The 22235-nt window shown below is 43.3% G+C and overlaps 1 protein-coding gene across 1 annotated transcript in view; it reads left to right on the top strand.

Annotated features, from left to right (window-relative positions):
* Positions 1–22022, top strand: part of TMEM244 (transmembrane protein 244) — a 29199-nt gene extending 7177 nt beyond the window's left edge. The window contains exons 2-6 of the mRNA XM_084831667.1: positions 798–883; positions 1397–1470; positions 14062–14187; positions 19384–19428; positions 21928–22022. Of these exons, the coding sequence (XP_084687793.1) occupies positions 798–883; positions 1397–1470; positions 14062–14187; positions 19384–19428; positions 21928–22022 (426 nt within the window). The remainder of the gene's footprint in view (positions 1–797; positions 884–1396; positions 1471–14061; positions 14188–19383; positions 19429–21927) is intronic.
* Positions 22023–22235: the final 213 nt, after the last annotated feature.

Below are 22235 nucleotides of genomic sequence, written 5' to 3'. Positions count from 1 at the left end.
TCTCCATTGTAGGCTCGGTTTTGACACTCTGTCACTATGTGCTAGATAGTTTTTTTTTCAGCCCCACAATCGCAATTTGTTGATGTTGTTTTGCCCCATTTATAAAGGGCATCTGCACATCTACCATGACCCATGCGAATTTGGGTCAAGGTTGTCCATATCGCACGGGGCTGGTCAAATCCAGGTGGTTTTTCCAAGATGCAGGGCAAGCTTCGGCATTGTGGAGGACAGTTTCCTAGCCAATGTTGTTTCCACATGTTGTGGATATTATAATCATCTTCTAGAAGAGCTTTAGCGGTAGAAATGACTGGATGTCTCAATCTTAGCCTGTTTCGCTCCAAGTAGGTTACGTCATTTAATATTGGTAGCTGGAGATTGTTAATTCTATGATTCTATGACACACTGCACCCTTTTGCAGGATCTGTGTCATTAAAAGGCAGGCCAGCTAATACCAGGGAGCTAATACCATGATGTACAGTGTAATCCTGTATATCTCTGCTCAGACATAAGTGCCATTTTGTTCAATCCAAAGTCCAAGTCACTCCAAAGTATTTTTTTAATACAGGATTGCAGCCATAGCCATCGTGCTGAAGTTATATAGATGTAGATCTGGTCAGTGTCTGGAAAGCAGGTTGCTGGAACCCCTATGTATGTTGCCTTGAGATCCTTACTGGAAAAGGGGTTTGACGTGACTTGTTTGTTTGTTTGTTTAAATCATGCTGAATTCTTATTTTTCTTGGTGATTTAGAAGCAAACATGGTTAAGAAAGTGAATTTAATTTCATTTTTCCTTTACAGATTATTTTGCTCAATCTGCTACTTTGTGTGATCATATTCTACTCGGTGTATTATGTGGTCCTATGCTTTTGTTTCACAGCATCCAGGTAAAACTACCTTGACAATCATTCTGAATTAATGAATGAATATAAATGTGGTAAAAGGCTGGAAGTATTCACACTGCATCAGAATATGGCCTCATACTTTCAGGATATTTTTTAAACATAACAAAAACAATTAAGGTTGCTAAACATATACAAATATGCATACTGACTACATTCTTGAATTGTGTGTGTGTTTTTAAACGCCTTTTAACATGTCTGTTGTGAAGTGTAGAATAATTAGGTCCATTAGCTTAGCAAGCTATTAAAAGCATTTCGGAAATCAACACACATGCTAAATAATTTACTTTTTGCAGTAGCAGCCTTCTCCAACTTACCATCATTAGCTATGCTGGCTGGGAATAGTGGGAGTTACAGTCTAACACATCTGGATTAGCCATGCTGACTGGGAACGGTGGGAGTTGCAGTCCAACACATCTGGAAGGCATATATTTGGGTAGGCAATCAGTACCTTGTGTTCAAATAACCGTATCTTTGACATTTTGAACATCTTCACAGACTACAGATGCTGGATGGACTGGCACCTTTTGATTTTAAGACCAACCCATCATGGATGAACCCATATTATTTAGGTAAATTTTCTTTTGTAAAGTAAAGAAAAATGCTTTGTTCTTCCAACAGCTAGATGGTTTCTCCATTGAAATGCTCCAAAGAGTTTGCCATTTTTAAACAACATGTTAAGAATTATGACTCAGTGTTACTACCTTAAAAATATTTCCATGATTCCACATTGGATGGCAGCCTTCCCCCAACCTGGTGCCCTCCAGATGTTTTGGACTACAATTCCCAGCATTCCTCACCATTGGCCATGCTGGCTGTAGCTGATGGGAGCTGGTCCAAAAACATTTGGGAGGCTCCAAGTTTGAAAGGCTTATATGATATCAATCATTTCAAGTCAAGGATATTCAATGGGCTGCTCTGCATGTTTAGAAAAGGCACATGGTACCAGGGTGGTGGTGGTAATGGCAAGCAGTGGTGGGACACTGGGTAACAGGTGTGTAGCCCACATGCCTTGTCCTGTGCCTCCTAAGTTAGCCTGCTGCCGTAAGTATTGAAGTAAGAGGTAAATACATCACTAGTATTGAAGTAACAGCCAAGTGCTGATTTGGTCAGCTTCTGGACATGGAATGGATTGGGGGGGCGTAGGGGTGTCATCTTTGCCTCAGGTAGCAGAATGTCTTGGCCGGCCCCTCCAAGGTGCAGTCCTCTATTTTTGGTGCCCCTTCAAGATGCATGTTGGGTGTGGGAGGATTAAATGCTGCCCCATGTCTAAAATTCCCTACCCGCAGACAGCTGTGTCAGATAGAAGAATCCAGACTATCCTTCTGCCTGCTAGTTTACTGTACGCAGACCATTTCTTTTTAAACACGGGGCATGTGATCTTCTCCTACCTGCATTCTGAAATAGTACAGTCTCAGCAGCTTGGTACTACATGCTTTTAGTCTAAATGTGCATATCACCTCCACTTAATTTGTCCAGGAGAATCAATCTTCCATCCTGATCAGCACAGCTTCTTCATTTGGCTATTTCATGCCCCCCCCCCCCCCGCAACTGTAACCTTATCAATATGAAATCATGGGACTGGATCTAGGATCTGTCTTCTGCTTGCAGAAGGTCCCTCCACCCAATTTTGGGGATCTGCTCACCCTCCCACACCACAGCTCACCCCATTCAGGGTCTCCTGACTCACTGTGCAGCATTATCTGAGACTGGAGCGGATGCCAGGGGAAGGAGGAAGTGGGGAAGTTCACTTTTGCCAGTGCAGTCAATCCAGCTTAAATCTGGAGCCAGCCCATGCTGCTTATAATATTTCTGATTGTCCAAACAATTTCTAATTGTGGATACATGGCTGTAACTACTTCAACAGTTCCCCAGAGTAATCACTGTAGCAACCAGGAGAAAACGGCACTGCTAACACTATGCATCCAACGGAGCTTTTGACTCTTTCCACCTCCACATACCACCTCTAGCAATGTCCTCTGTTATTTTGAAATTCTGGCAATTTCAGGGGAAATGCTCAGGCAGGGTGGGGTGGGGAGAGAAGACAGTTTCTGGGAACACCCAATCTTTCAGGCATGCCTAAAGCAGCTCTCTGAGGGCTACATCAGGAGGTTTGTTAAATACGTAGCATCTATGTGATCCTAACATTTTATTTTATTCTAGAATAAGTGCACAGAGACCCAAGCCATGTGCGAATGTGCAAATGTAGGGGAAGAAATGGCTGGGGGGGGAGGTATAAGAGGTCGCGGGGAGGAGATCCTACTACTCTGGATCGGGCCCCACGAACTTACTTAGAGTAAAATAAAATGTAACATAGCATGAAGTTTAGCCCTCAGTTATGGTGATAGATAGCATTTTATTAGCGAGTATGTTAATAAGTACAGCAGAACCAATCTTATTTTTTACATCTGTGCTAACAAATATCCAAAATTATTAATGTTTGGCTTTGAATACTATGTTTCTAACTTCAACCAGCTCTGCTGACAAACAAGCAAATTGCTTCAGTTCCTATTGATTGATTTGATTTGTACCCTGCATTTCCACCAAGAAAATGGTGCTCAACACAGTTTTTGTTGCTAATCACGAATGTATTCTGTCCTCAGACAGGCGTCAGCGCTTGGCATGGTTGGGCTAATGCTAAAGCATGTAGGCCCAGAGGGCCCACCACAACTGATGCTGGCATCCCTTTGTTTTATATTTGTTTGTTTGTTTAAATAGCCAGGGCCTGGCAGTGAAGAGAGAGGTGCTGGCCATCTTCATTGTCCTCAATTCTTCTGGGCCCTGTGTCAATGTACATTAAGCCAGCAGGGCCCAGAGGAACTGGGGGTAATGAAGGTGGCAGCGGCTGCAGCCGCCTTACCTGACACTTCTCAGTGCTGGGCTGAGGGGAGACTGGAGCTGTGCTGCTGCTTCTTTCAGTGCTGCTGGTTATCTTCATTGCTCCCTCCCACCTGTCACCACAGCCCATCTCTATCTGTTCCCACCTCTGACCTTTGGTGAGCTCACTTTGGGGGCCTGCCACCCTGTCCACCTTTCTCACTGTAGACCAAATTGTCATTAATTTTCTTTTGTGAGGTTATTGTAACCAATAGGTATCTTGCATCATCCATCTCACACCATTGAACTTTGGGTTGTGAACTCTGGGTTATTCATGGTTAACAACCCACATTTAAACCACAGTGCAGGGTTCACATAATGACAAGCCACAATTCAACAACAATCCACAATTCAATGACAATATACTAAGCTCATTCTCTGGGGTGCCATTATGTGCCAACCAAACCATAATCTTTTTCTTTGTTTAAAAACAGTCGCTGGAGAGGTTGACCAATTTGCATTGCAACTGTGATGCTAGGGGAAAGAGAAGTTAACCCCTTTCCCCTGTGACATTTCCCTAACTTAAATCCCTGTTCCCCAAAGAGGGCTGTGGTAACTGCCTTTTCCTCCTTCCCTGACTAATAGCAGCTTCAAGCGAGTGATTTAACGTGAAAAATGACAAGGGACATTTCTCTCTCTCTCTCAAAATACTAGAACCCAGTGTAATTCTATGAAGCTGATTGGTGGGAGATTTAGGACAGATAAAAGGAAGTACTTCTTCACACAGTGCATAGTCAAACTATGGACACTGTCACAGGAAGTAGTGATGGCCACCAATTTGGATGGCTTTAAAAGGGGGTTAGACAAATTCCTGGAGGAAAAGGCTATAAATGGCTACTAGTCTTGATGACTATGTGTTACCTCCAGTACTAGAGGCAGTGAGCCTATTACACCAGTGGCTGGGGAACATGGGTGGGGGGGTACTGTTGCGCTCATGCCCTGCTTGTGGTTTCCCAGTCGACAGCTGGTTGGCCACTGTGTGAACAGAATGCTGGACTAGATGAACCCTTGGTCTGATCCAGCATGGCTCTTCTTATGTTCTTAAACTGGAGAAGTGGCAGGGAAGAAAAGAGTTGACTGGCTCTCCTCCGGAGCCATTGTCTCTGCCAGCACCATGGCCCGCTCATGGCTGTATTTAGCTAAAGAAAAAGCTGCAGTCCATCCATGGCTGCATCTTTCACATCTAATTTGGCCTTCATCTCTTTTCTGAAGGAAAAATATTTTGTCCCAGAAAACCTTATCTGAATATAGGCTCTATGGTTGTTGATGTTGTTGTTGTTTATTCAGTCAGTCGCTTCCGACTCTTCGTGACTTCATGGACCAGCCCACGCCAGAGCTTCCTGTCGGCCGTTGCCATCCCCAGCTCCCCCAAGGTCGAGTCCGTCACCTCCAGAATATCATCCATCCATCTTGCCCTGGTCGACCCCTCTTCCTTTTGCCTTCCACTTTCCCTAGCATCAGCTTCTTCTCCAGGGTATCCTGTCTTCTCATTATGTGGCCAAAGTACTTCAGTGTTGCCTTTAATATCATTCCCTCAAGTGTGCAGTCTGGCTTTATTTCCTGGAGTATGGACTGGTTTGATCTTCTTGCAGTCCAAGGCACTCTCAGAATTTTCCTCCGGCACCACAGTTCAAAAGCATCTATCTTCCTTCGCTCAGCCTTCCTTATGATCCAGCTCTTGCAGCCATAGGTTACTACGGGGAACACCATTGCTTGAACTATGCGGACCTTTGTTGTCAGTGTGATGTCTCTGCTCTTAACTATTTTATCAAGATTTGTCATTGCTGTCCTCCCAAGAAGTAAATATCTTCTGATTTCCTGGCTGCAGTCAGCGTCTGCAGTAATCTTTATGACTAGAAAGACAAAGTCTGTCACTGCCTCCACGTTTTCTCCCTCTATTTGCCAGTTATCAATCAAGCTGGTTGCCATAATCTTGGTTTTTTTTATGTTTAACTGCATCCCAGCTTTTCCACTTTCTTCTTTCACCTTTGTCATAAGGTTCCTCAGCTCCTCCTTGCTTTCAGCCATCAAAGTGGTATCATCTGCATATCGGAGATTGTTAATATTTCTTCCAGCGATTTTAACTCCAGCCTTGGCCTCATCAAGCCCAGCACATCGCATGATGTGTTCTGCGTACAGGTTGAATAGGTAGGGTGAGAGTATACAACCCTGCCGTACTCCTTTCCCAATCTTAAACCAGTCCATTGTTCCGTGGTTTGTTCTTACCGTTGCTACTTGGCTGTTATACAGATTCCTCAGGAGGCAGACAAGATGACTTGGTATCCCCATACCACCAAGAACTTGTCACAATTTGTTAAGATCCACACAGTCAAAGGCTTTAGAATAGTCAATAAAACAGAAATAGATGTTTTTCTGAAACTCCCTGGCTTTCTCCATTATCCAGCGGATATTGGCAATTTGGTCTCTAGTTCCTCTGCCTTTTCTAAACCCAGCTTGTACATCTGGCAATTCTCGTTCCATGAATTGCTGGAGTCTACCTTGCAAGATCTTGAGCATTACCTCACTGGCATGTGAAATAAGTGCCACTGTTCGATAGTTTGAACATTCTTTGGTGCTTCCCTTTTTTGGTATGGGGATATGAGTTGATTTTTTCCAATCTGTTGGCCATTCTTGTGTTTTCCAAATTTGCTGGCATATGGCATCTATGGTTGTGTTGTTGTTGTTCAGTTGTTCAGTCGTGTCCGACTCTTCGTGACCCCATGGACCATAGCACGCCAGGCCTTCCTGTCCTGCGCTCTCTCCCAGAGCGTGCTCAAGTTCATATTCATTGCATTGGTGATGCTATCTAGCCATCTCATCCTCTGCCGTCCCCTTCTCCTTTTGCGTTCAGTCTTTCCCAGCATCAGGGTCTTTTCCAGAGAGTTTCCTCTTCGCATTAGGTGGCCAAAATATTTGAGCTTCAGCTTCAGTATCTGTCCTTCCAATGAGCACTCAGGGTTGATTTCCTTTAGGATGGACTGATTTGACCTCCTTGCAGTCCAGGGGACTCGTAAGGGTCTTCTCCAGCACCACAGTTCGAAAGCATCAATTCTTCGGCGCTCAGCCTTCCTTATAGTCCAGCTCTCACAGCCATACATTACTATTGGGAAAACCATAGCTTTGATTAGACAGACCTTTGTCGGCAAGGTGATGTCTCTGCTTCTTACTATGCTGTCTAGGTTTGCCATAGCTTTCCTCCCAAGGAGCAAGCGTCTTTTAATTTCATGGCTACAGTCACCATCTGCGGTGATCTTGGAGCCCAAGAAAGTAAAATCCGTCACTGCTTCCATTTCTTCCCCTTCTATATGCCAGGAAGTGATAGGGCCAGATGCCATGATCTTAGTTTTTTTAATGTTGAGTTTCAAACCAGCTTTTGCACTCTCCTCTTTCACCCTCAACAAGAGGCTCTTTAGATCCTCTTCGCTTTCTGCCATTAGGGTGGTATCGTCTGCATATCGGAGGTTGTTGATAATTTTCCCAGCAATCTTAATTCCGACCTCTGATTCATCCAACCTAGCATTTCTCATGATGTACTCTGCATATAAGTTAAATAAGCAGGGTGACAATATGCAGCTTTGTCGTACTCCTTTCCCAATTTTGAACCACTCGGTTGTTCCATGTCTGGTTCTTACTGTTGCTTCTTGACCCTCGTACAGGTTTCTCAGGAGACAGGTAAGGTGGTCTGGTACTCCCATCACTTTAAGAGTTTGCCACAGTTTGTTGTGATCCACACAATCAAAGGTTTTAGCGTAGTCAATGAAGCAGAAATAGACGTTTTTCTGGAATTCTCTTGCTTTCTCCATGATGCAGCGAATGTTGGCGATTTGATCTCTAGTTCCTCTGCCTCTTCGAAACCCAGCTTGTACTTCCGGTAGTTCTTGGTTCGCGTACTGCTGAAGCCTAGCTTGTAGGATTTTGAGCATCACTTTGCTGGCATGTGAAATGAGCGCAATTGTGCGGTAGTTTGAACACTCTTTGGCATTGCCCTTCTTTGGAATTGGAATGTAAACTGACCTTTTCCAGTCTTGCGGCCATTGTTGAGTGTTCCAAATTTGTTGGCATATTGAATGCAGCACTTTAACAGCATCATCTTTTAGGATTTTAAATAGCTCAGCTGGAAGACTGTCATCTCCGCTAGCTTTGTTGTTACTAATGCTTCCTAAGGCCCACTTGACTTCACTGTCTAGGATGTCCGGCTCAAGTTCAGTGACCGCACTATCATGGCTATCAGGGACATTCAGATCTTTCCTGTATAGTTCTTCTGTGTATTCTTTCCACCTCTTCTTAATCTCATCTGCTTCTGTTAGGTCCCTGCCTTCTTTGTCCTTTATCATGCCCATCTTTGCACAAAATGTTCCCTTGAGATCTCCGATTTTCTTGAAGAGATCTCTAGTCTTTCCCATTCTGTTGTTTTCCTCAATTTCTTTGCATTGTTCATTTAAGAAGGCCTTCTTGTCTCTCCTTGCTATTCTCTGGAACTCTGCATTCAGTTGGATATATCTTCCCCTTTCTCCCTTGCTTTTCCCTTCCCTTCTTTCGTGAGCTACTTGTAAAGCCTCATCAGACAGCCACTTGGCTTTCTTGCATTTCTTTTTCTTTGGGATGGATTGAGTTGCTGCCTCCTGAACAATGTTATGGACCTCCGTCCATAGTTCCTCAGGCACTCTGTCTATCAGGTCTAATCCCTGAAATCTATTCCTCACCTCCACTGTATATTCATAAGGGATATGATTTAGGTCATACCTGAACGGTTTAGTGGTTTTCCCTACGTTCTTCAATTTAAGCTGAAATTTTGCAACAAGAAGCTCATGATCTGAGCCACAGTCAGCTCCAGGTCTTGTTTTTACTGACTATATGGAGCTTCTCCATCTTTGGCTGCAAAGGACATAATCAATCTGATTTCGATATTGACCATCTGGTGATGTCCATGTGTAGAGTCGTCTCTTGTGCTGTTGGAAAAGAATGTTTGCTATGATCAGCGTGTTCTCTTGGCAAAACTCTATTAGCTTTTGTCCTGCTTCATTTTGTACACTAAGGCCATGCCTGCCTGTTATCCCGGTGATTTCTTGACTTCCTACTTTAGCATTCCAATCCCCTATGATGAAGAGGACATCTTTTTTTGGTGTTAGTTCTAGAAGGTGTTGTAGGTCTTCATAGAACCGATCAACCTCACCTTCTTCGGCATCAGTGGTTGGGGCATAGACTTGAATTACTGTGATGTTGAATGGTTTGCTTTGGATTCATACTGAGATCATTCTATCATTTTTAAGATTGTACCCCAGTACTGCTTTTCCCACCCTTTTGTTGACTATGAGTGCTACTCCATTTCTTCTAAGGGATTCTTGCCCACAGTAGTAGATATGATGGTCACCTGAATTAAATTCGCCCATGCCTGTCCATTTTAGTTCGCTGATTCCCAAGATGTCGATGTTCAATCTTGCCATCTCATGTTTGACCACCTCCAGCTTACCTTGATTCATTGATCTGACATTCCAGGTTCCTAAACAATATTGTTCCTTACAGCATCGGATTTTCTTTTCACCACCAGACACATCCACAGCTGAGTGTCCTTTCGGCTTTGGCCCAGCCGCTTCACTCTTTCTGGCGCTACTTGGAAATACCCTCTGCTCTTCCCCAGTAGTATATTGGACACCTTCCGACCTGAGGGGCTCATCTTCCGGCGTCATATCTTTTAGCCTTGTGATACGTTCCATGGGGTTTTCTTGGCAAGAATACTGGAGTGGGTTGCCATTTCCTTCTCCAGTGGATAGCATCTATGGTATTACTGTTCAAATTTGATCGAGCTGTAATTTAGTGAAGTACTAAAATACATTGCAGTTTGACAATGGAACCAGTTACCTAAAGCAGGGATAGAGAACCTCTTTCAGTCCAACGGCGAAATTCAGTTTTGGAGAAGCTCTTGGGGACCACATTCCAGTGGTGGGCAGGACCAAAGGCAAAGGGGTGGGGCCAAAAATACTAGCCTATTGTAGCTTAAAGCTGTTACTGCCAGAAACTCAGCCTTAGGAGAGGCATTTCAGCCTTTTAAATGGGGGGAAAACTGCACAAAAGCTGGGAAACCACCAAACGTTTGGTGGTTGGGGGAAAGGAGGTGGGGCACAGGAAGGGGCTGTGGCCATCTGGGGAACCCCGGAAGGCTGGATTTGGCCCCTGAGCCTGAGGCTCCCCATCCTAACCTAAACGGATGGTGGGCTCTCTTTTACTGGAGGCCTTCAACTAGAAACAGCTGTCTGTTGAGATTGTTTAGCTCTTCATTTCTTGCATGGAGCAGATGTCCTACAAGAGTCCTTCCAATTCCAGCCCTCTTCAGATGTTTCTGTCACATGTTGGACCAATGCATGAGGGGAGAATGGGGCCACACTGACTGGCCCTTCCCCCGATCACATATGTGCTGAGTAGTTCCTGCCCCTGGTGTTTGTGTAGACATCCCAAATGTCTGCAGGGAGGGGGCCTTCAGGTGTTCTGCTTACTTGAACCCCGAACTGGAACCCCAGTTGCACAGAGTGTTGGGATTGGCTATGGATCCCCACTGAATTGCCACGCTGTAATATGTGAAACAGCCTGACTGTGATTGCTTGTAAAGCTATTATGGTTCCCCTTCTGAGCCAAAAGATAGATATTTACAGTGAGTAAATACATTTTAGTGGGTTTATAATCTTTCTCTCAAAAGAACGATAAATTGCTAGGAATGAAACCTTTTAAAATGTAAATTGTTTTGGCAAAAGTGTGCAGGGAGATCTTTAACTGATTTGCTTTTAGGTGCAAATCACATTTCAGTGAGGCTATCTGAAAAGTAAGTTACTTGTGGGTAAGGGAAGCTATATGCAATTGGAATAAATAACATTGTATACAGGTCACATCTCGATCTTATTAATATGAACTACATTTAGACACTGTGGCTTTGTACAGATCAAAAACATTTATTTATAGATGAGTTAACATGACTGCTTTTTGCAGTCATCTGTTTCTGAGGCTCACATGCTTCCAAGGCCCCTTTTTTGAGGCATGTGTTATACATGGTGGTGAAAGAGTCTGTAAGCAGCAATATCTGTAAGTAGAACGAGACCGTAAGCAGGGGAAGGGCCATAGCTCAGTGGAAGAGCCTGTGCTTTGCATGCAAAAGGTCCCAGGTTCAGTCCCCGGAATCTCCAGGTAGGGCTGGAAAAACTCCTGCCTGAAACTCTGGAGGGCCACTGCCAGCCAGTGGCAATAATACTGGGCTAATTGGACCAATGGCATGACTCAGTATAAGGCATCTTCCTATGTTGCTAATCTGGGAGCAATGAGTTGAAAGCCAGGAATCATGAGCCAGGTAGCCAGACAAAAGTGGATACTGTTGTTCCCCAGGGCAAAGTACCAGCCTGACCTGCAAGTCTTCATAAACCTTCCAAGTTAGTAAGGCTGGCCCTACCATTAGACAGAGTGAGGCAGTCATCTCAGGCAGCAGATGCTGGGAGGCAGCAGCAAGGTGCTGGAGGAAAGAGCATGGCCTGTTCTGCATCCACAAAGCTAGCTTGCTGCCTTCAGGTGTGTTAGAGGATGCTTTTCCATCACCAGTCTTGAAGAAAAACTCATTTGCAACTCCAGTCATCTTTTGTACCTGGAATGGGAGGGGATGCCATCTTGTTCTTTGTCTCAGGCAGCAAAATGTCCTGGACCAGCCCTACAGGTCAGGAGCTACCAATGGCCAGCGTGGCTTGGCAGAGTCACTCTGGAGCCTAAGAATACTATGACCTTTAACCCTTGTAACTCACCGTATTGGGCAGCAGCACAACAGAACTGCAGATTCCAGGCTCTTCTAAACCTGAAGAGGTCAACAGGTTTTAGAAGTGTGGTCACAAGACCACTTTCCACATGGCTTTCGTCATGACGCTGGAAGGTCATGCTTTTGTGAATACATCCTAAGTAGGCGTTCTACTTCCCAACCAATGCCATCCTCATATATTACTTGAAATATTCTGAGGCAGAGCAGGAACCAGTTAGGTTGCTTCTCCTTTAGTAAGATGCTGTGGTCTCCAAAGTGTTTTGTTTCCTCTCCTGGTGTCTGATGGTGACTCTTGGGCAAATATTTGGCCCATCAATGCCGTATTCTAAACAGTGGGAAATGTATCCAAACAGAAAAGATGCTAGAACATTGTCTAATAGAACCAGGCTTATTAACCACCCTCGTGTTGTGTAAACTGGGCCAATGTCTAGTTTGGCTGTGAGTCAACATGTGCAAATTTATGCATTAATAGTTGGCAAGCTGTGATTTTCTCATTCACAAAAGTTGAATTACATAAGTTTGCTTTTCATGACTCATGCAAATAAATCACTATTGTGAGCCAGCTGAAGTACTATCTGCACTGGCTCTTAGAACTAGTGTGAGTAGGCTGGGCTAGAAGGTTTTTCTAATTCCAGAGATGGAGGGAGAAAAGGAGACACTACTACTACAAGTACTGTGACCTTTCCTTCTCCTACTCTGAAGTGTTCCCTGGTTGCTGGTGTGGGTAAGAATTGCCAGTACATCCAGATTTATCTGTCGGACAGCCATAGATTGATTACAGTACTGACCAGAGCAGCTGTTGAAAGTCTGAGGAATAAATTAAGAGATACAATTCTTAATTAATAACTTGGACAAATGAAAATAATATTGCTTTCCTTTCTATAGGCATATTGCTTACAGAAGGCAGTTTTGGCAGAGGGTGAGAGAATGGGTATTAAAAGACTATTTAACTATTGAAAACCTGATTTTATTTTGTTAAAGTCAGTGGATGTTTACTATTGATTTTGGCTGATGAAGGATCAGCTCCTTGGAGGATAAGGTGGATTGTCTTCTGGTCTCAGCAGAGAACCAACTGCTTAAGGAAACATTTAATTGTGTTAACTTTTAAGTTAATTTCCTTCATGAGGTTATTGCTGGTCTAAGGAACAATAAATACGCATAACCTACTTTAATTTAGTGTGTAATGGGATTTTGACCATGGCAGGAGGGGACTAGAGTAAATACTTTTGTGGGGAAAATTATGAAAGTCTGACACATTGATAAAAATAAGTACTTGAAGACCTAATAATGGTGTTTTGAGAAAATCTATGCACAAGAATGTGCATCTTTCTGCTCCCATTGAGGGCTACATCATCCAGACACAATTCAAGATGTTATGTTAGCACAGAGATATCTCATTCCATATCAGACCTCCTTTCTTGGAAAGGAGAATCTCTGAAACATTTGGCTGAAAAGCAAAGATGACCCTGTTGATTGTATTTGCTATTATCCTATATGGAGGGGGTTTGGGGGGTGGGGGTGGACACAGATCAGTGGAAAAGGCAGCCTCAGGAACATGTGGCATGGCGCAAGGTTCTAATAGGATCATCATACGTAATCCAAAATCCCTGAATAAATAAATACCATGGATCTCTCTTTTCAAATCAGCACAAGTGGGAAGCCCATGAAAACTGGTTCAATGATATAATGCCGTTAGGATTCTGCCTATTTGTCCTATGAAAACATACATACAAACTGAATTGAAAGGTGTATGTCTCTCCCCTAGAACTACCTGTTTAACCTTAATAGCAAGTACCATTTCACAGACTGAGCCTGAAGTTGAGGATAAAATATAGTTGCCAACCTAGTCCCATGCCTTTAGTAGCAGTTTGATAAACAGAAATTTAGCAGCCCTAGAACTAGAAAAGTCCTACTGTCAAGGGTGTTGAACCTCTGTCATCCAAAGTGACAAATTCCATTTTGGAAAAGCTCTCCAGCGTTGCATCCCGATGGTGAGTGCAGCTAAAAACAAAAGGAGCAGGGCCAAAATACCAGCATAGTTTAGCTTAAAACTCTTACTGCAGTAACTAAGCCTTAGGAGAGTGTTATGTATCCTGCCCGGGGTCGGGGTGTGTGTGTGTGTGTGTACTGTGGCGTAGTTATTGTTTTGAACCTTGGCAGCTCCTGTAGAGCTGGGAGTAGCAACAGTGGGTGAAGCTTCTGTTGAGTTGTCTCTTCTGTGTGTGCTGAAATAAAGAACGGTTATGTTTGAGACCTGCTGATTCTGCAGTCATTCCTCCTACTTATACAACAGGGAGACATTTTGTAACCTTTTAGAATGCGGAAAAAGCTGCACAAAAGCCAGGAAACCACCAAACGATTGGCAGTTGGGAAAAGGGCACAGCCATCTAGGGAACTCTGGAAGGCTGGGCTGTGACCCCAGGCAGGTCAGAATTGGCCCCCAGGCCTGAGGTTCTGCAACCGTGTTCTAATGCTATCATCACATATTTTGTGTTTCTAGTTCTTCTCGTTTCATTGGAGATAACCTATTTCATCTCTGGACTGCTCTTTGTCTTGGTTGTAGAAGAATGGGTTTGGGATTATGCTGTAACTGTTACAATCATTCACATCACAATAACTTCGGCTGGTACGTACGCTGTTTAATAAATACGGTCTCTGAAACAGTACTGTTAATTTTTGAAACGTGTTTTTAGAAGCAATACTTTTGGCTTCATCACATCTACTTGGATCATCAGTTTTTGACTGCTATGCTTTGAACAGACATGCCAATATTAAGCAGCTCAATCTTTATTTCTTTGCCAGGAAAAACTTCACCTGTTACATTTCTGTATGCTAGGCTGGTGTTCAAGACACAGAAATGAGAACAGTAAAACAGAAAGGAAGTTGGCAACTCTAGAGACTGCTTGTGAGTTAGTAAGGTTGCTAGTTCATATAATATGCCCAAGTCTTTTACAGCCAATCAGCTGTGAGGGGCCATGCACTGGGTGACCTTGGTCTAATCCAGCCTTCCCCAACCTGGTGCCCTACAGATGTTCTCGACTTTAACTCCCATCAGCCCTGGGCAACATGTCCGATGGTCAGACATGCTGGGAGTTGTAGGGCTGGAGGGCACTAGGTTGGGGAACAAATCACTATCTTTCAGCCTAACTTACTTTACAGGATTGTTGTCAGGATAAAAGGGAGAGGGGAGAATCATGAGCTCCTTGAAAGGAGGGCAGGATGTAAATGTAATAATAATCCCAGGTCTCCCCAGTACCCTAAATGTCATCTGCATACTATGGACCCCAAACAAGCCCTGCTTGCTCCAGCAGGTGGGGGATGGGACTAGAAAGGAGGAAGCTAGAAGAAGACACAATGGCTGCATCCTCCCTCACGGATGTGGGAACCTGTTAAAGGAACCAGAACGTTACCTGGGTTGTTCCCTGGAAATGAGGGTGTGGGTTCAAGCACTTATCTTTTCCAAACTGAGGGCCAGTTTGCATGTTAGATATCTCAGGATCAAATTCTCCAGGTTTTCAGGACAGGCACTACCTTATCAATACAAACAGTTTGAAAGGTTCAGGTGGCTCAACCACCCATTGGTTATATATATATATATATATATATATATATATATGTGTTTGTGTGTGTGTATACATACATATACAGATATACAGACATGGTTGAGTCTTTATTTGCTGTAGGAGAGAGGCATTTGTAATGAGAATGAACATTCTGGCCAATGTTGGTTCTACACTGCAGTGTAACAAGGATTGTTTTAAACCTCACATGTGAGCTATAGCAAATGTTAAATTGACCTCATGCCCATTTTGCTTATCCCCGCTGATAAATTTCAGTGTCCTCACTTTCATCTTCCTTTTTCTTTATCCTGCAAAAGAGCTTCATCAGTAATTGTTTTAGCTGCTAAACCGTCTCCCACCTCCCCCAGCACACACACATTCTGGCAAGACCGGGGCCAGATCTACACCTTGTGACATATCAATACAATCCCACCATGGTGACACTTGCGTATTTATACCTCATAGCACACACAATGACATCTGTTGCGGTATTTTGGATAATACAGAATAAAAAGCAGAAAATAACACTAGAAAAGCAGTATATTGATTGGGTAATGTGCCCCAACAGTCATCAGTGCACTCCAATACCAATAAAAAAAGCACTAGTTGTAGATCTAGCTCAGGCTTCCCTAGCCTGGTGCCCTCCAGATGTTTTGGACTTCAACTCCTATCAGCCCCAGCCAGCACAGCCAATGGTAAGGAATTCTGGGAGCTGTAGTCCAAAACATTTTGAGGACACCAGGTTGGGGAAGGCTGGGCAAGAGCACTAGTTCTATGGATATATGGGAAACATGTTCAACAGTTTCCCTTCTAGCTAGTATTTCATTCTTACGGTTGAAAATTTCTCACAGTCCCCTAATTGGTATATTCATTATGGACAATAGTAATCTTAGTTCAGAAGTTTCAAAAGTTGACAGGGTAAGCCTTCTCCTCAAGATGAAAAAAAACATGTTTGGAGCAGTTTAAATGCAGCCAAAAAAATAAAAAATGGAAGAACTATTTTTTAGATAAAGCTCAGAAGTAGGCAAATTAATATAGAAAGATCACAGCAGCCATGTGAGACCACAGTGTTGTTGAAGAAAGGATCCTCCCAAACAATATTTATTACATTTCTATACCACCCAATAGCCGAAGCTCTCAAACAAAACATAAACCACAAAAAATGCAATTGCTCATCCTGAGCAATTAATATGTAAGAACAAGGGCATAAGAGGTCAAATAGGAGAACAAATCCAGTTTTTTACCACTAGTGCAAATCTTTTAACTGGGCCACGATGTAAGGTCATCACCAACATTTATCATACTGCTACTTATTATAACAAGAATCTGGGAAGATGTGTAGTTTATGTTTGATTGTGCATTGTTAAATGGTTATGTTATGTTTCTCTGTGTATTTTAATATGTAATAAATACAATTTTAAAAAGAAGCTGGAAATGTAAAAAAAAAGAAAAAAAAATATGGTTACAGTCACTGTCAAACAAATACCATTGACCTGAGAGAGCTGGAGAGAGTTTCTTGCTGGAGTTGGCTGGAACTGGAGGTGCAGCCTTGAAGAGACAGGGATCTGCTTGTTTTTAGGAGTGATTGCTTCTAATAGGGTAGATGTCGTAGATTGTAAATAAAGCAAATAACACAAATTCCATAGGGGTAGGCATATTAGTCTTTTGCAGCAAAAACAATAAAGAGTCCTGTGGCACCTTAAAGACTAACAAATTTATTCTGGGATAAGCTTTTGTGGACACTGTCCACTTCAGAAGATGCCACACTACAAGATACTCTAAATCTCCAGTGCTGTGTTACTCAAAGGAAATTAAACCCCATAGCACTATCCATAGATCTTCTGACCACTCTGAAGTGTGGGGTATGTAAGATAATCGTATGTACAGGTTCCCCACCTCTAGCTTAGGCTCATAAAACTGAATCTGGAGACAAGTATTTTATTCTTTGATATGTTTTGGTGGCCATCCAACGGTTCCAATGTGTGGATGGAGCTCCATTCATATAAGGGCTTCTCAGTGTAGGAGATTACACTAGACTTCTGTTATGAGGAAAATATTCCTCACAGCCAATAGCTAATCTCTGCATGTATGTTGGGCATTTGCCTTTGCAGACGGGAATGAAAAGGCCTAGCACATGCAGGACTATGTACGGCAGAAGTATCCGTGATGCACAAAGTCTTTTATGTATATGCAGAATATTGTACTCGCCTGGGCCTTTTCACTGACTGGCTATCCTGTATGTATTCATGCAGATTTATACATGACTATAATTTAAAGACAAATACAAAACATCTCAGACTGTGATGTACCGATGATGAGTTTGCCTGCTCCATCTGCTGTCCAGGTTCTAAGAACTTTTCTACATGAGGCATTTATTGTGTGCTCATGATTCCTTATGGTTGTTTACAGGTCTTTAGACAATTGTCGTGATCCTCCAATTTTGCTTCTTTTTTTAAGAGCACTTTTGCGGGGGTGGGGGTAGAGCGGGGAAATGGGGTATTACTTCTGAGAGTGAAAGAAAAGGAATTTTTCTACTGGTGTAATTGTGATATTCCGCTATACCACAGCACCACCTACAGGTTATGTAGTGGAAAAACAGGAAAGGAAAAGCTCTTTGTATAGAGCTCGGATCTCAATTCTGCGATGAAACCAAAAGTACATACATTGATTAAAAGCCTTGTGTAGAAAAGCTCTAAGTGTTGCTGGGCATCATCAAGGCCTCTTCTCTGCATTCTTAGAGTTCTTTTATCTTTAAACCAGACTTGGACTGGACAGCCTTTCAAATAGAGGACATCTTCAAACAGAGGCCTGTTCAGATAGAGCACTGTCCTCTGTAAAGCAGGATACCTGGCCACCCTGTGGCTTGGTTCTCAGTGTCCCACTGAGCAATACAAGGCAAAGTAAACATGCTTTAATAGGGACAGAGTTGAGAGGAGGAGGACTGGCCACTACATACCTGACAGGCCCACATTGATATTGATACTCTGTTGGTGCAGAGAAGTGCTCTACAAACCCTCCAGGATCTTCCTTCCATACACATATCATAATGACAGGCACTTTGCAAGTGGGCTTTTCTAAACAAGGTATTTATCATGTGCTCATCATTCCCTACTCACGGTTGTTTATGGGTTCTTTAGATGATGTCACGTCCCTCCAGTTTCACAGCTGTGTTTAACCAGCACTTCCAGTGAGTTTTTTTTTAGAGCAGGGAAAATGTGGCATTTAATTGTGAATGTGAACATAACTGTGATTTCCTCTTGTGTATTTGCACTATCCGCTATACCACTGTGCCACCTACAGATTATGGAAAGGAAAAACAGGAAAGAAAATGCTCCTCATGTAGTGCCCGGATCTCAGTTCTGCGATGAAACTGGAAGTAGAGTCAGCGGATTAACAGCCGATTAGCAACCTTGCGTAGAAAAACTCAAATATTTAATACCCAAGTCCCAAGCCAGTGATGTGCATGGGAAGCAGCTAGGGCTGTGCACATAGGGCCCTTTTTACAAGTTTAAAAACTCAGCTGCTTGGTAGGGAAGGAGAATCAGGGGGGTTGTGGATCAGTGATGGAGCACCTGCTTTGCATGCAGAGGGTCCCAGGTTCAATACCAAACATCTCCAGGTGGGATAGGGAAAACCCCAGCCTGAAACCCTGGAGAGCCACTGCCAGACAGTGTTGACTATACTGGGTTAGATGGACCAATGGTCTAACGCAGCGTCCTATGTTCTTAGGAATCCAGCATCTCCCCAACATAAAGAGATGCTTACCAGGGTTTTAAAAGGGGGCTCTACTTGTGCAGCCCCAACAGTTGCTTCAGAGAGAGTCATGCATGCACAGCACCTGACAATACACTCGAGTCTCCACATAGTAGGCTGCTCCCATACAAGTAGTACCCCCCCTCCAGCTGGAGTGGGGCATAGATACTTTCTCCCTAGGGCAGGGGTGGTCCTCCAGATGTTAGACTGCAACTATTATCAACTGTAGTCAGCACAGACAATGGTGAGGGATGATGGGAGCTGCAGTCCAACAATATCTGGAGGGCCACATGTTCTCCATCCCTGCCCTAGGACTATATTATTTTATTTCTGATTTTAGCTGTACAGCCATTAAAATAGTAGTATTATGATAATAAGATAACATGTGTGTACATTATCTTGAAATGTATTCTAATACTTTAGCACTTCATTTTTAATGCATTGTTGTGATCTTATTTTGTATTTTTCATCTTGGTGCTAATCCTAAAATGTAATGTTCTGTTTTGCAGTTATGTCTGAATTTCCACTGATGTTGCACTGGTGGGCAGCTTTAGGTATGATTGAAACAGTTATGATTTTATTATTGAAAAGGGTAGAGGTGCAATAGTGGTATTTATTAAATGCCACTCTATCTCAAATACATTATTAAAAACAACAACAACAGTGAAGCAAGGCAAATAGTAACATATGCCTAGGTTAACTCCAATCTTGAACATGGTTGTTCACTCAGAAGTCACATTGAAACCCATGGACCCAACAGCCTGTCAGGGTGGAAACTGAGCCAATAGAACCCCAGAGCTGTTCTGATTCTGAGGAGGAACAGCAATCCGTGGGAGAGGAGCCAGCTCATCCCTCACAGGCACAGCAGCTGGCAGAGATTCCTCCTGCCAGCATTCCTGAGATAGATCGTAACCCTGGCAGTGAGAAAGTGCAGGAGGGGGGCTTGCTAGACGCTCAACGCAGACGCAGGGAGCGACAAGTGATGGAGGGCGCAGAAAGGAGGCGTAGCGTTCGTTTGGCGCGCAAGCAACGGTCGGTCGTGTCCCGAGGACCCAAGGGAAAGAGGGAGGAACTCTCCCTAGCCCATAAGTTCAGGGTCTTCCCATGATTCTCCTTCAAACGGGGACCAACTGCCTAACCTGGAGCATAGGCCACTATGCTATCTTTCCCCAGTGCTGTTCTTTGCTTAGTCGCTGGTGATTAGCATCTGAAAGAGTCATTAAGTTGTAAACGGAATAAAGCCTTGAAAAGAATCCTTTTTGTCTGTGTCTTGAGTTGGCTATTGGAGGGGACTGTAAGAGGCAGCTAGGGCGCTCCTGACACAGCCCATGTTTTCTCAGAAGTAATTTGGTTGTTCGATGGGGCTTTTTAGGACTAGACTAGACAAGACACCGTCCCTACAATTAGCCACTGAATGAGTTGATTATTTAAAAATAGCTATCAGGCGTGGGGGCCCTGGTCTGGAGTGGGACCCTGGTGTGGGGGAGAGAAAACATTTTAACCCTTTACCCCCACTATACTTCCAATCTGGATCATGCCCACTCCACCTGCTATTTGCATTGGAAGGAAAACTCCCATTCATTGCAGTGGAAGTTTTTCTTTCAATGCAAAGAACAGGCATTGGGGAGCTGATCCAGATAGGACTGCAGCGGGGGCAAATGGTTAATTCCCTCACGTCAGGGTCTCAATCTAGATTGGGCAGCATGAGTATTTAAAAAGTCATTCATGCAATGGCTTAGTAAAGGATCTACCTAAGGTCACAATTCACCAGGAGGTTCACTTGAAAAAGGTCCATTGAAATGAATGAAACTTATATAAGTGTCACAGCACTTGTTCAGGCCCCATTCATTTTAACAGATGTTGTACTGGAGAGTTTCACAGTATATTGTGCCCTTAGGGTATAATTTATATCCCACTGAAATAGAAGGGTAGAGCTCAAATTTTACCAGGACTGGGATTATGGCCTTTAGGCTATCATCACAATCCTATGCACTGAAGCAGGGGGTGCACAACCTAAGGCCTTAATTGCAACCTCCAAGGATGCCCTGACCCTGTCGCCTGGGGGAGGGAGTGGAGCCACTGCTGAATTCCCTCCCGCAGCGTTCCTGATACAGATAATACTTTCCTCCATGGTTAACAGAGCAATCTGTATGAGGATCACTGGGGGAGGGAGTGGAGCGAAGTCTCTCCATTCCCTCCCCCAGCAGTCCTCATACAGAAGCTTTCCCCACTGCTGCTAGCAATGGGGAAAAAATGATATGTATCAGGATTGCTAGGATGTGTGTGAGCGTGCGTGTGTGTGGCCCATGAGCCAGAGTTATATGCGACCCTTGGGGCTGAAAAGGTTGTGCACTCCTATGCTAAAGTGAACGGGATCTGAAGGTAATTATGCTATAATGACAACCTAGGGAAGTTTTGAAGTTCATCCCATCTTGTTTCTCCAAAAGCGAATGGCACAAATACTCACTGTTTTACTGAAACTGATTATACAGATTAATGCAAATGGGCTGCCTATGCTTGGTTCTACACTGAAAACGTATATTGCGTTTATACCAATGTAACAGTCATGACTTCACCCATAGTATTGGTGAGAGCTGTAGTCTAGCAAGGTTCTGAGAAATCTCTGTTAGAGATCTCTAGGCCCCACCCCAAACCCAAGTTCAAGAACTACAGTTCCCAGTGTTCCCTGGGAAGAGGGAACAAATGGCAAAACTAATTTAAACATGTAGTGTGGATATGCCAAAAATAGTTTTGAGGATCTTTTTTTTCTTGTCCTTAAGGCTGTAATGTCGTAGTTGTAACTGATCCTGTGCATGAATGACTTTCTACTGGGAAGAGTCAGCTGTAGAATAAGAGGCAAGAATATAAGATATTTTACCATATTTCCATTTCTAGAACCTGAAAAGGAAAGGGGGGACCCTTAAAAACCAGTAGGAAAAGCAGTAACCAAAGCCCAATTCAAATGTGTTTCATAGTTCCCAACACAAAAAGCAGTTCTAATCTTGCTAGCCACCGCTAATGCTAATATAAGATATTCTTTTATGTATTTGCAGGTTCTGGCCTAATTTCAATGATTTGTGGTGGACAATGTTTGGCCTACTACCTGTTCAAAGACAACTTTATTTACCCAGTTCTGGATGATTTCTGAAATGTACTTTTCAATGTCTCCATCACCTCTTTCTACATTGATTTTTGAAAAAGCACATTTATATGTGGGCTAATGTCAGCATGCAATTTTCATGAGATTGGAAATATAGACACTGTCATAACACTGTGTGTTTTGTTTGAAACATAGGAGTGCTTTATGCAAATTGGAGAATGCATGAGTCCAGAGAAGTATGGCTTTAGTGTGTGTAAATAT

Source organism: Heloderma suspectum, chromosome 1, assembly GCF_057233095.1.
Source record: "Heloderma suspectum isolate Gila_16-S chromosome 1, 16-S_ref, whole genome shotgun sequence".
Taxonomy (NCBI): domain Eukaryota; kingdom Metazoa; phylum Chordata; class Lepidosauria; order Squamata; family Helodermatidae; genus Heloderma; species Heloderma suspectum.
This window is presented reverse-complemented; position numbering and strand designations above follow the sequence as displayed.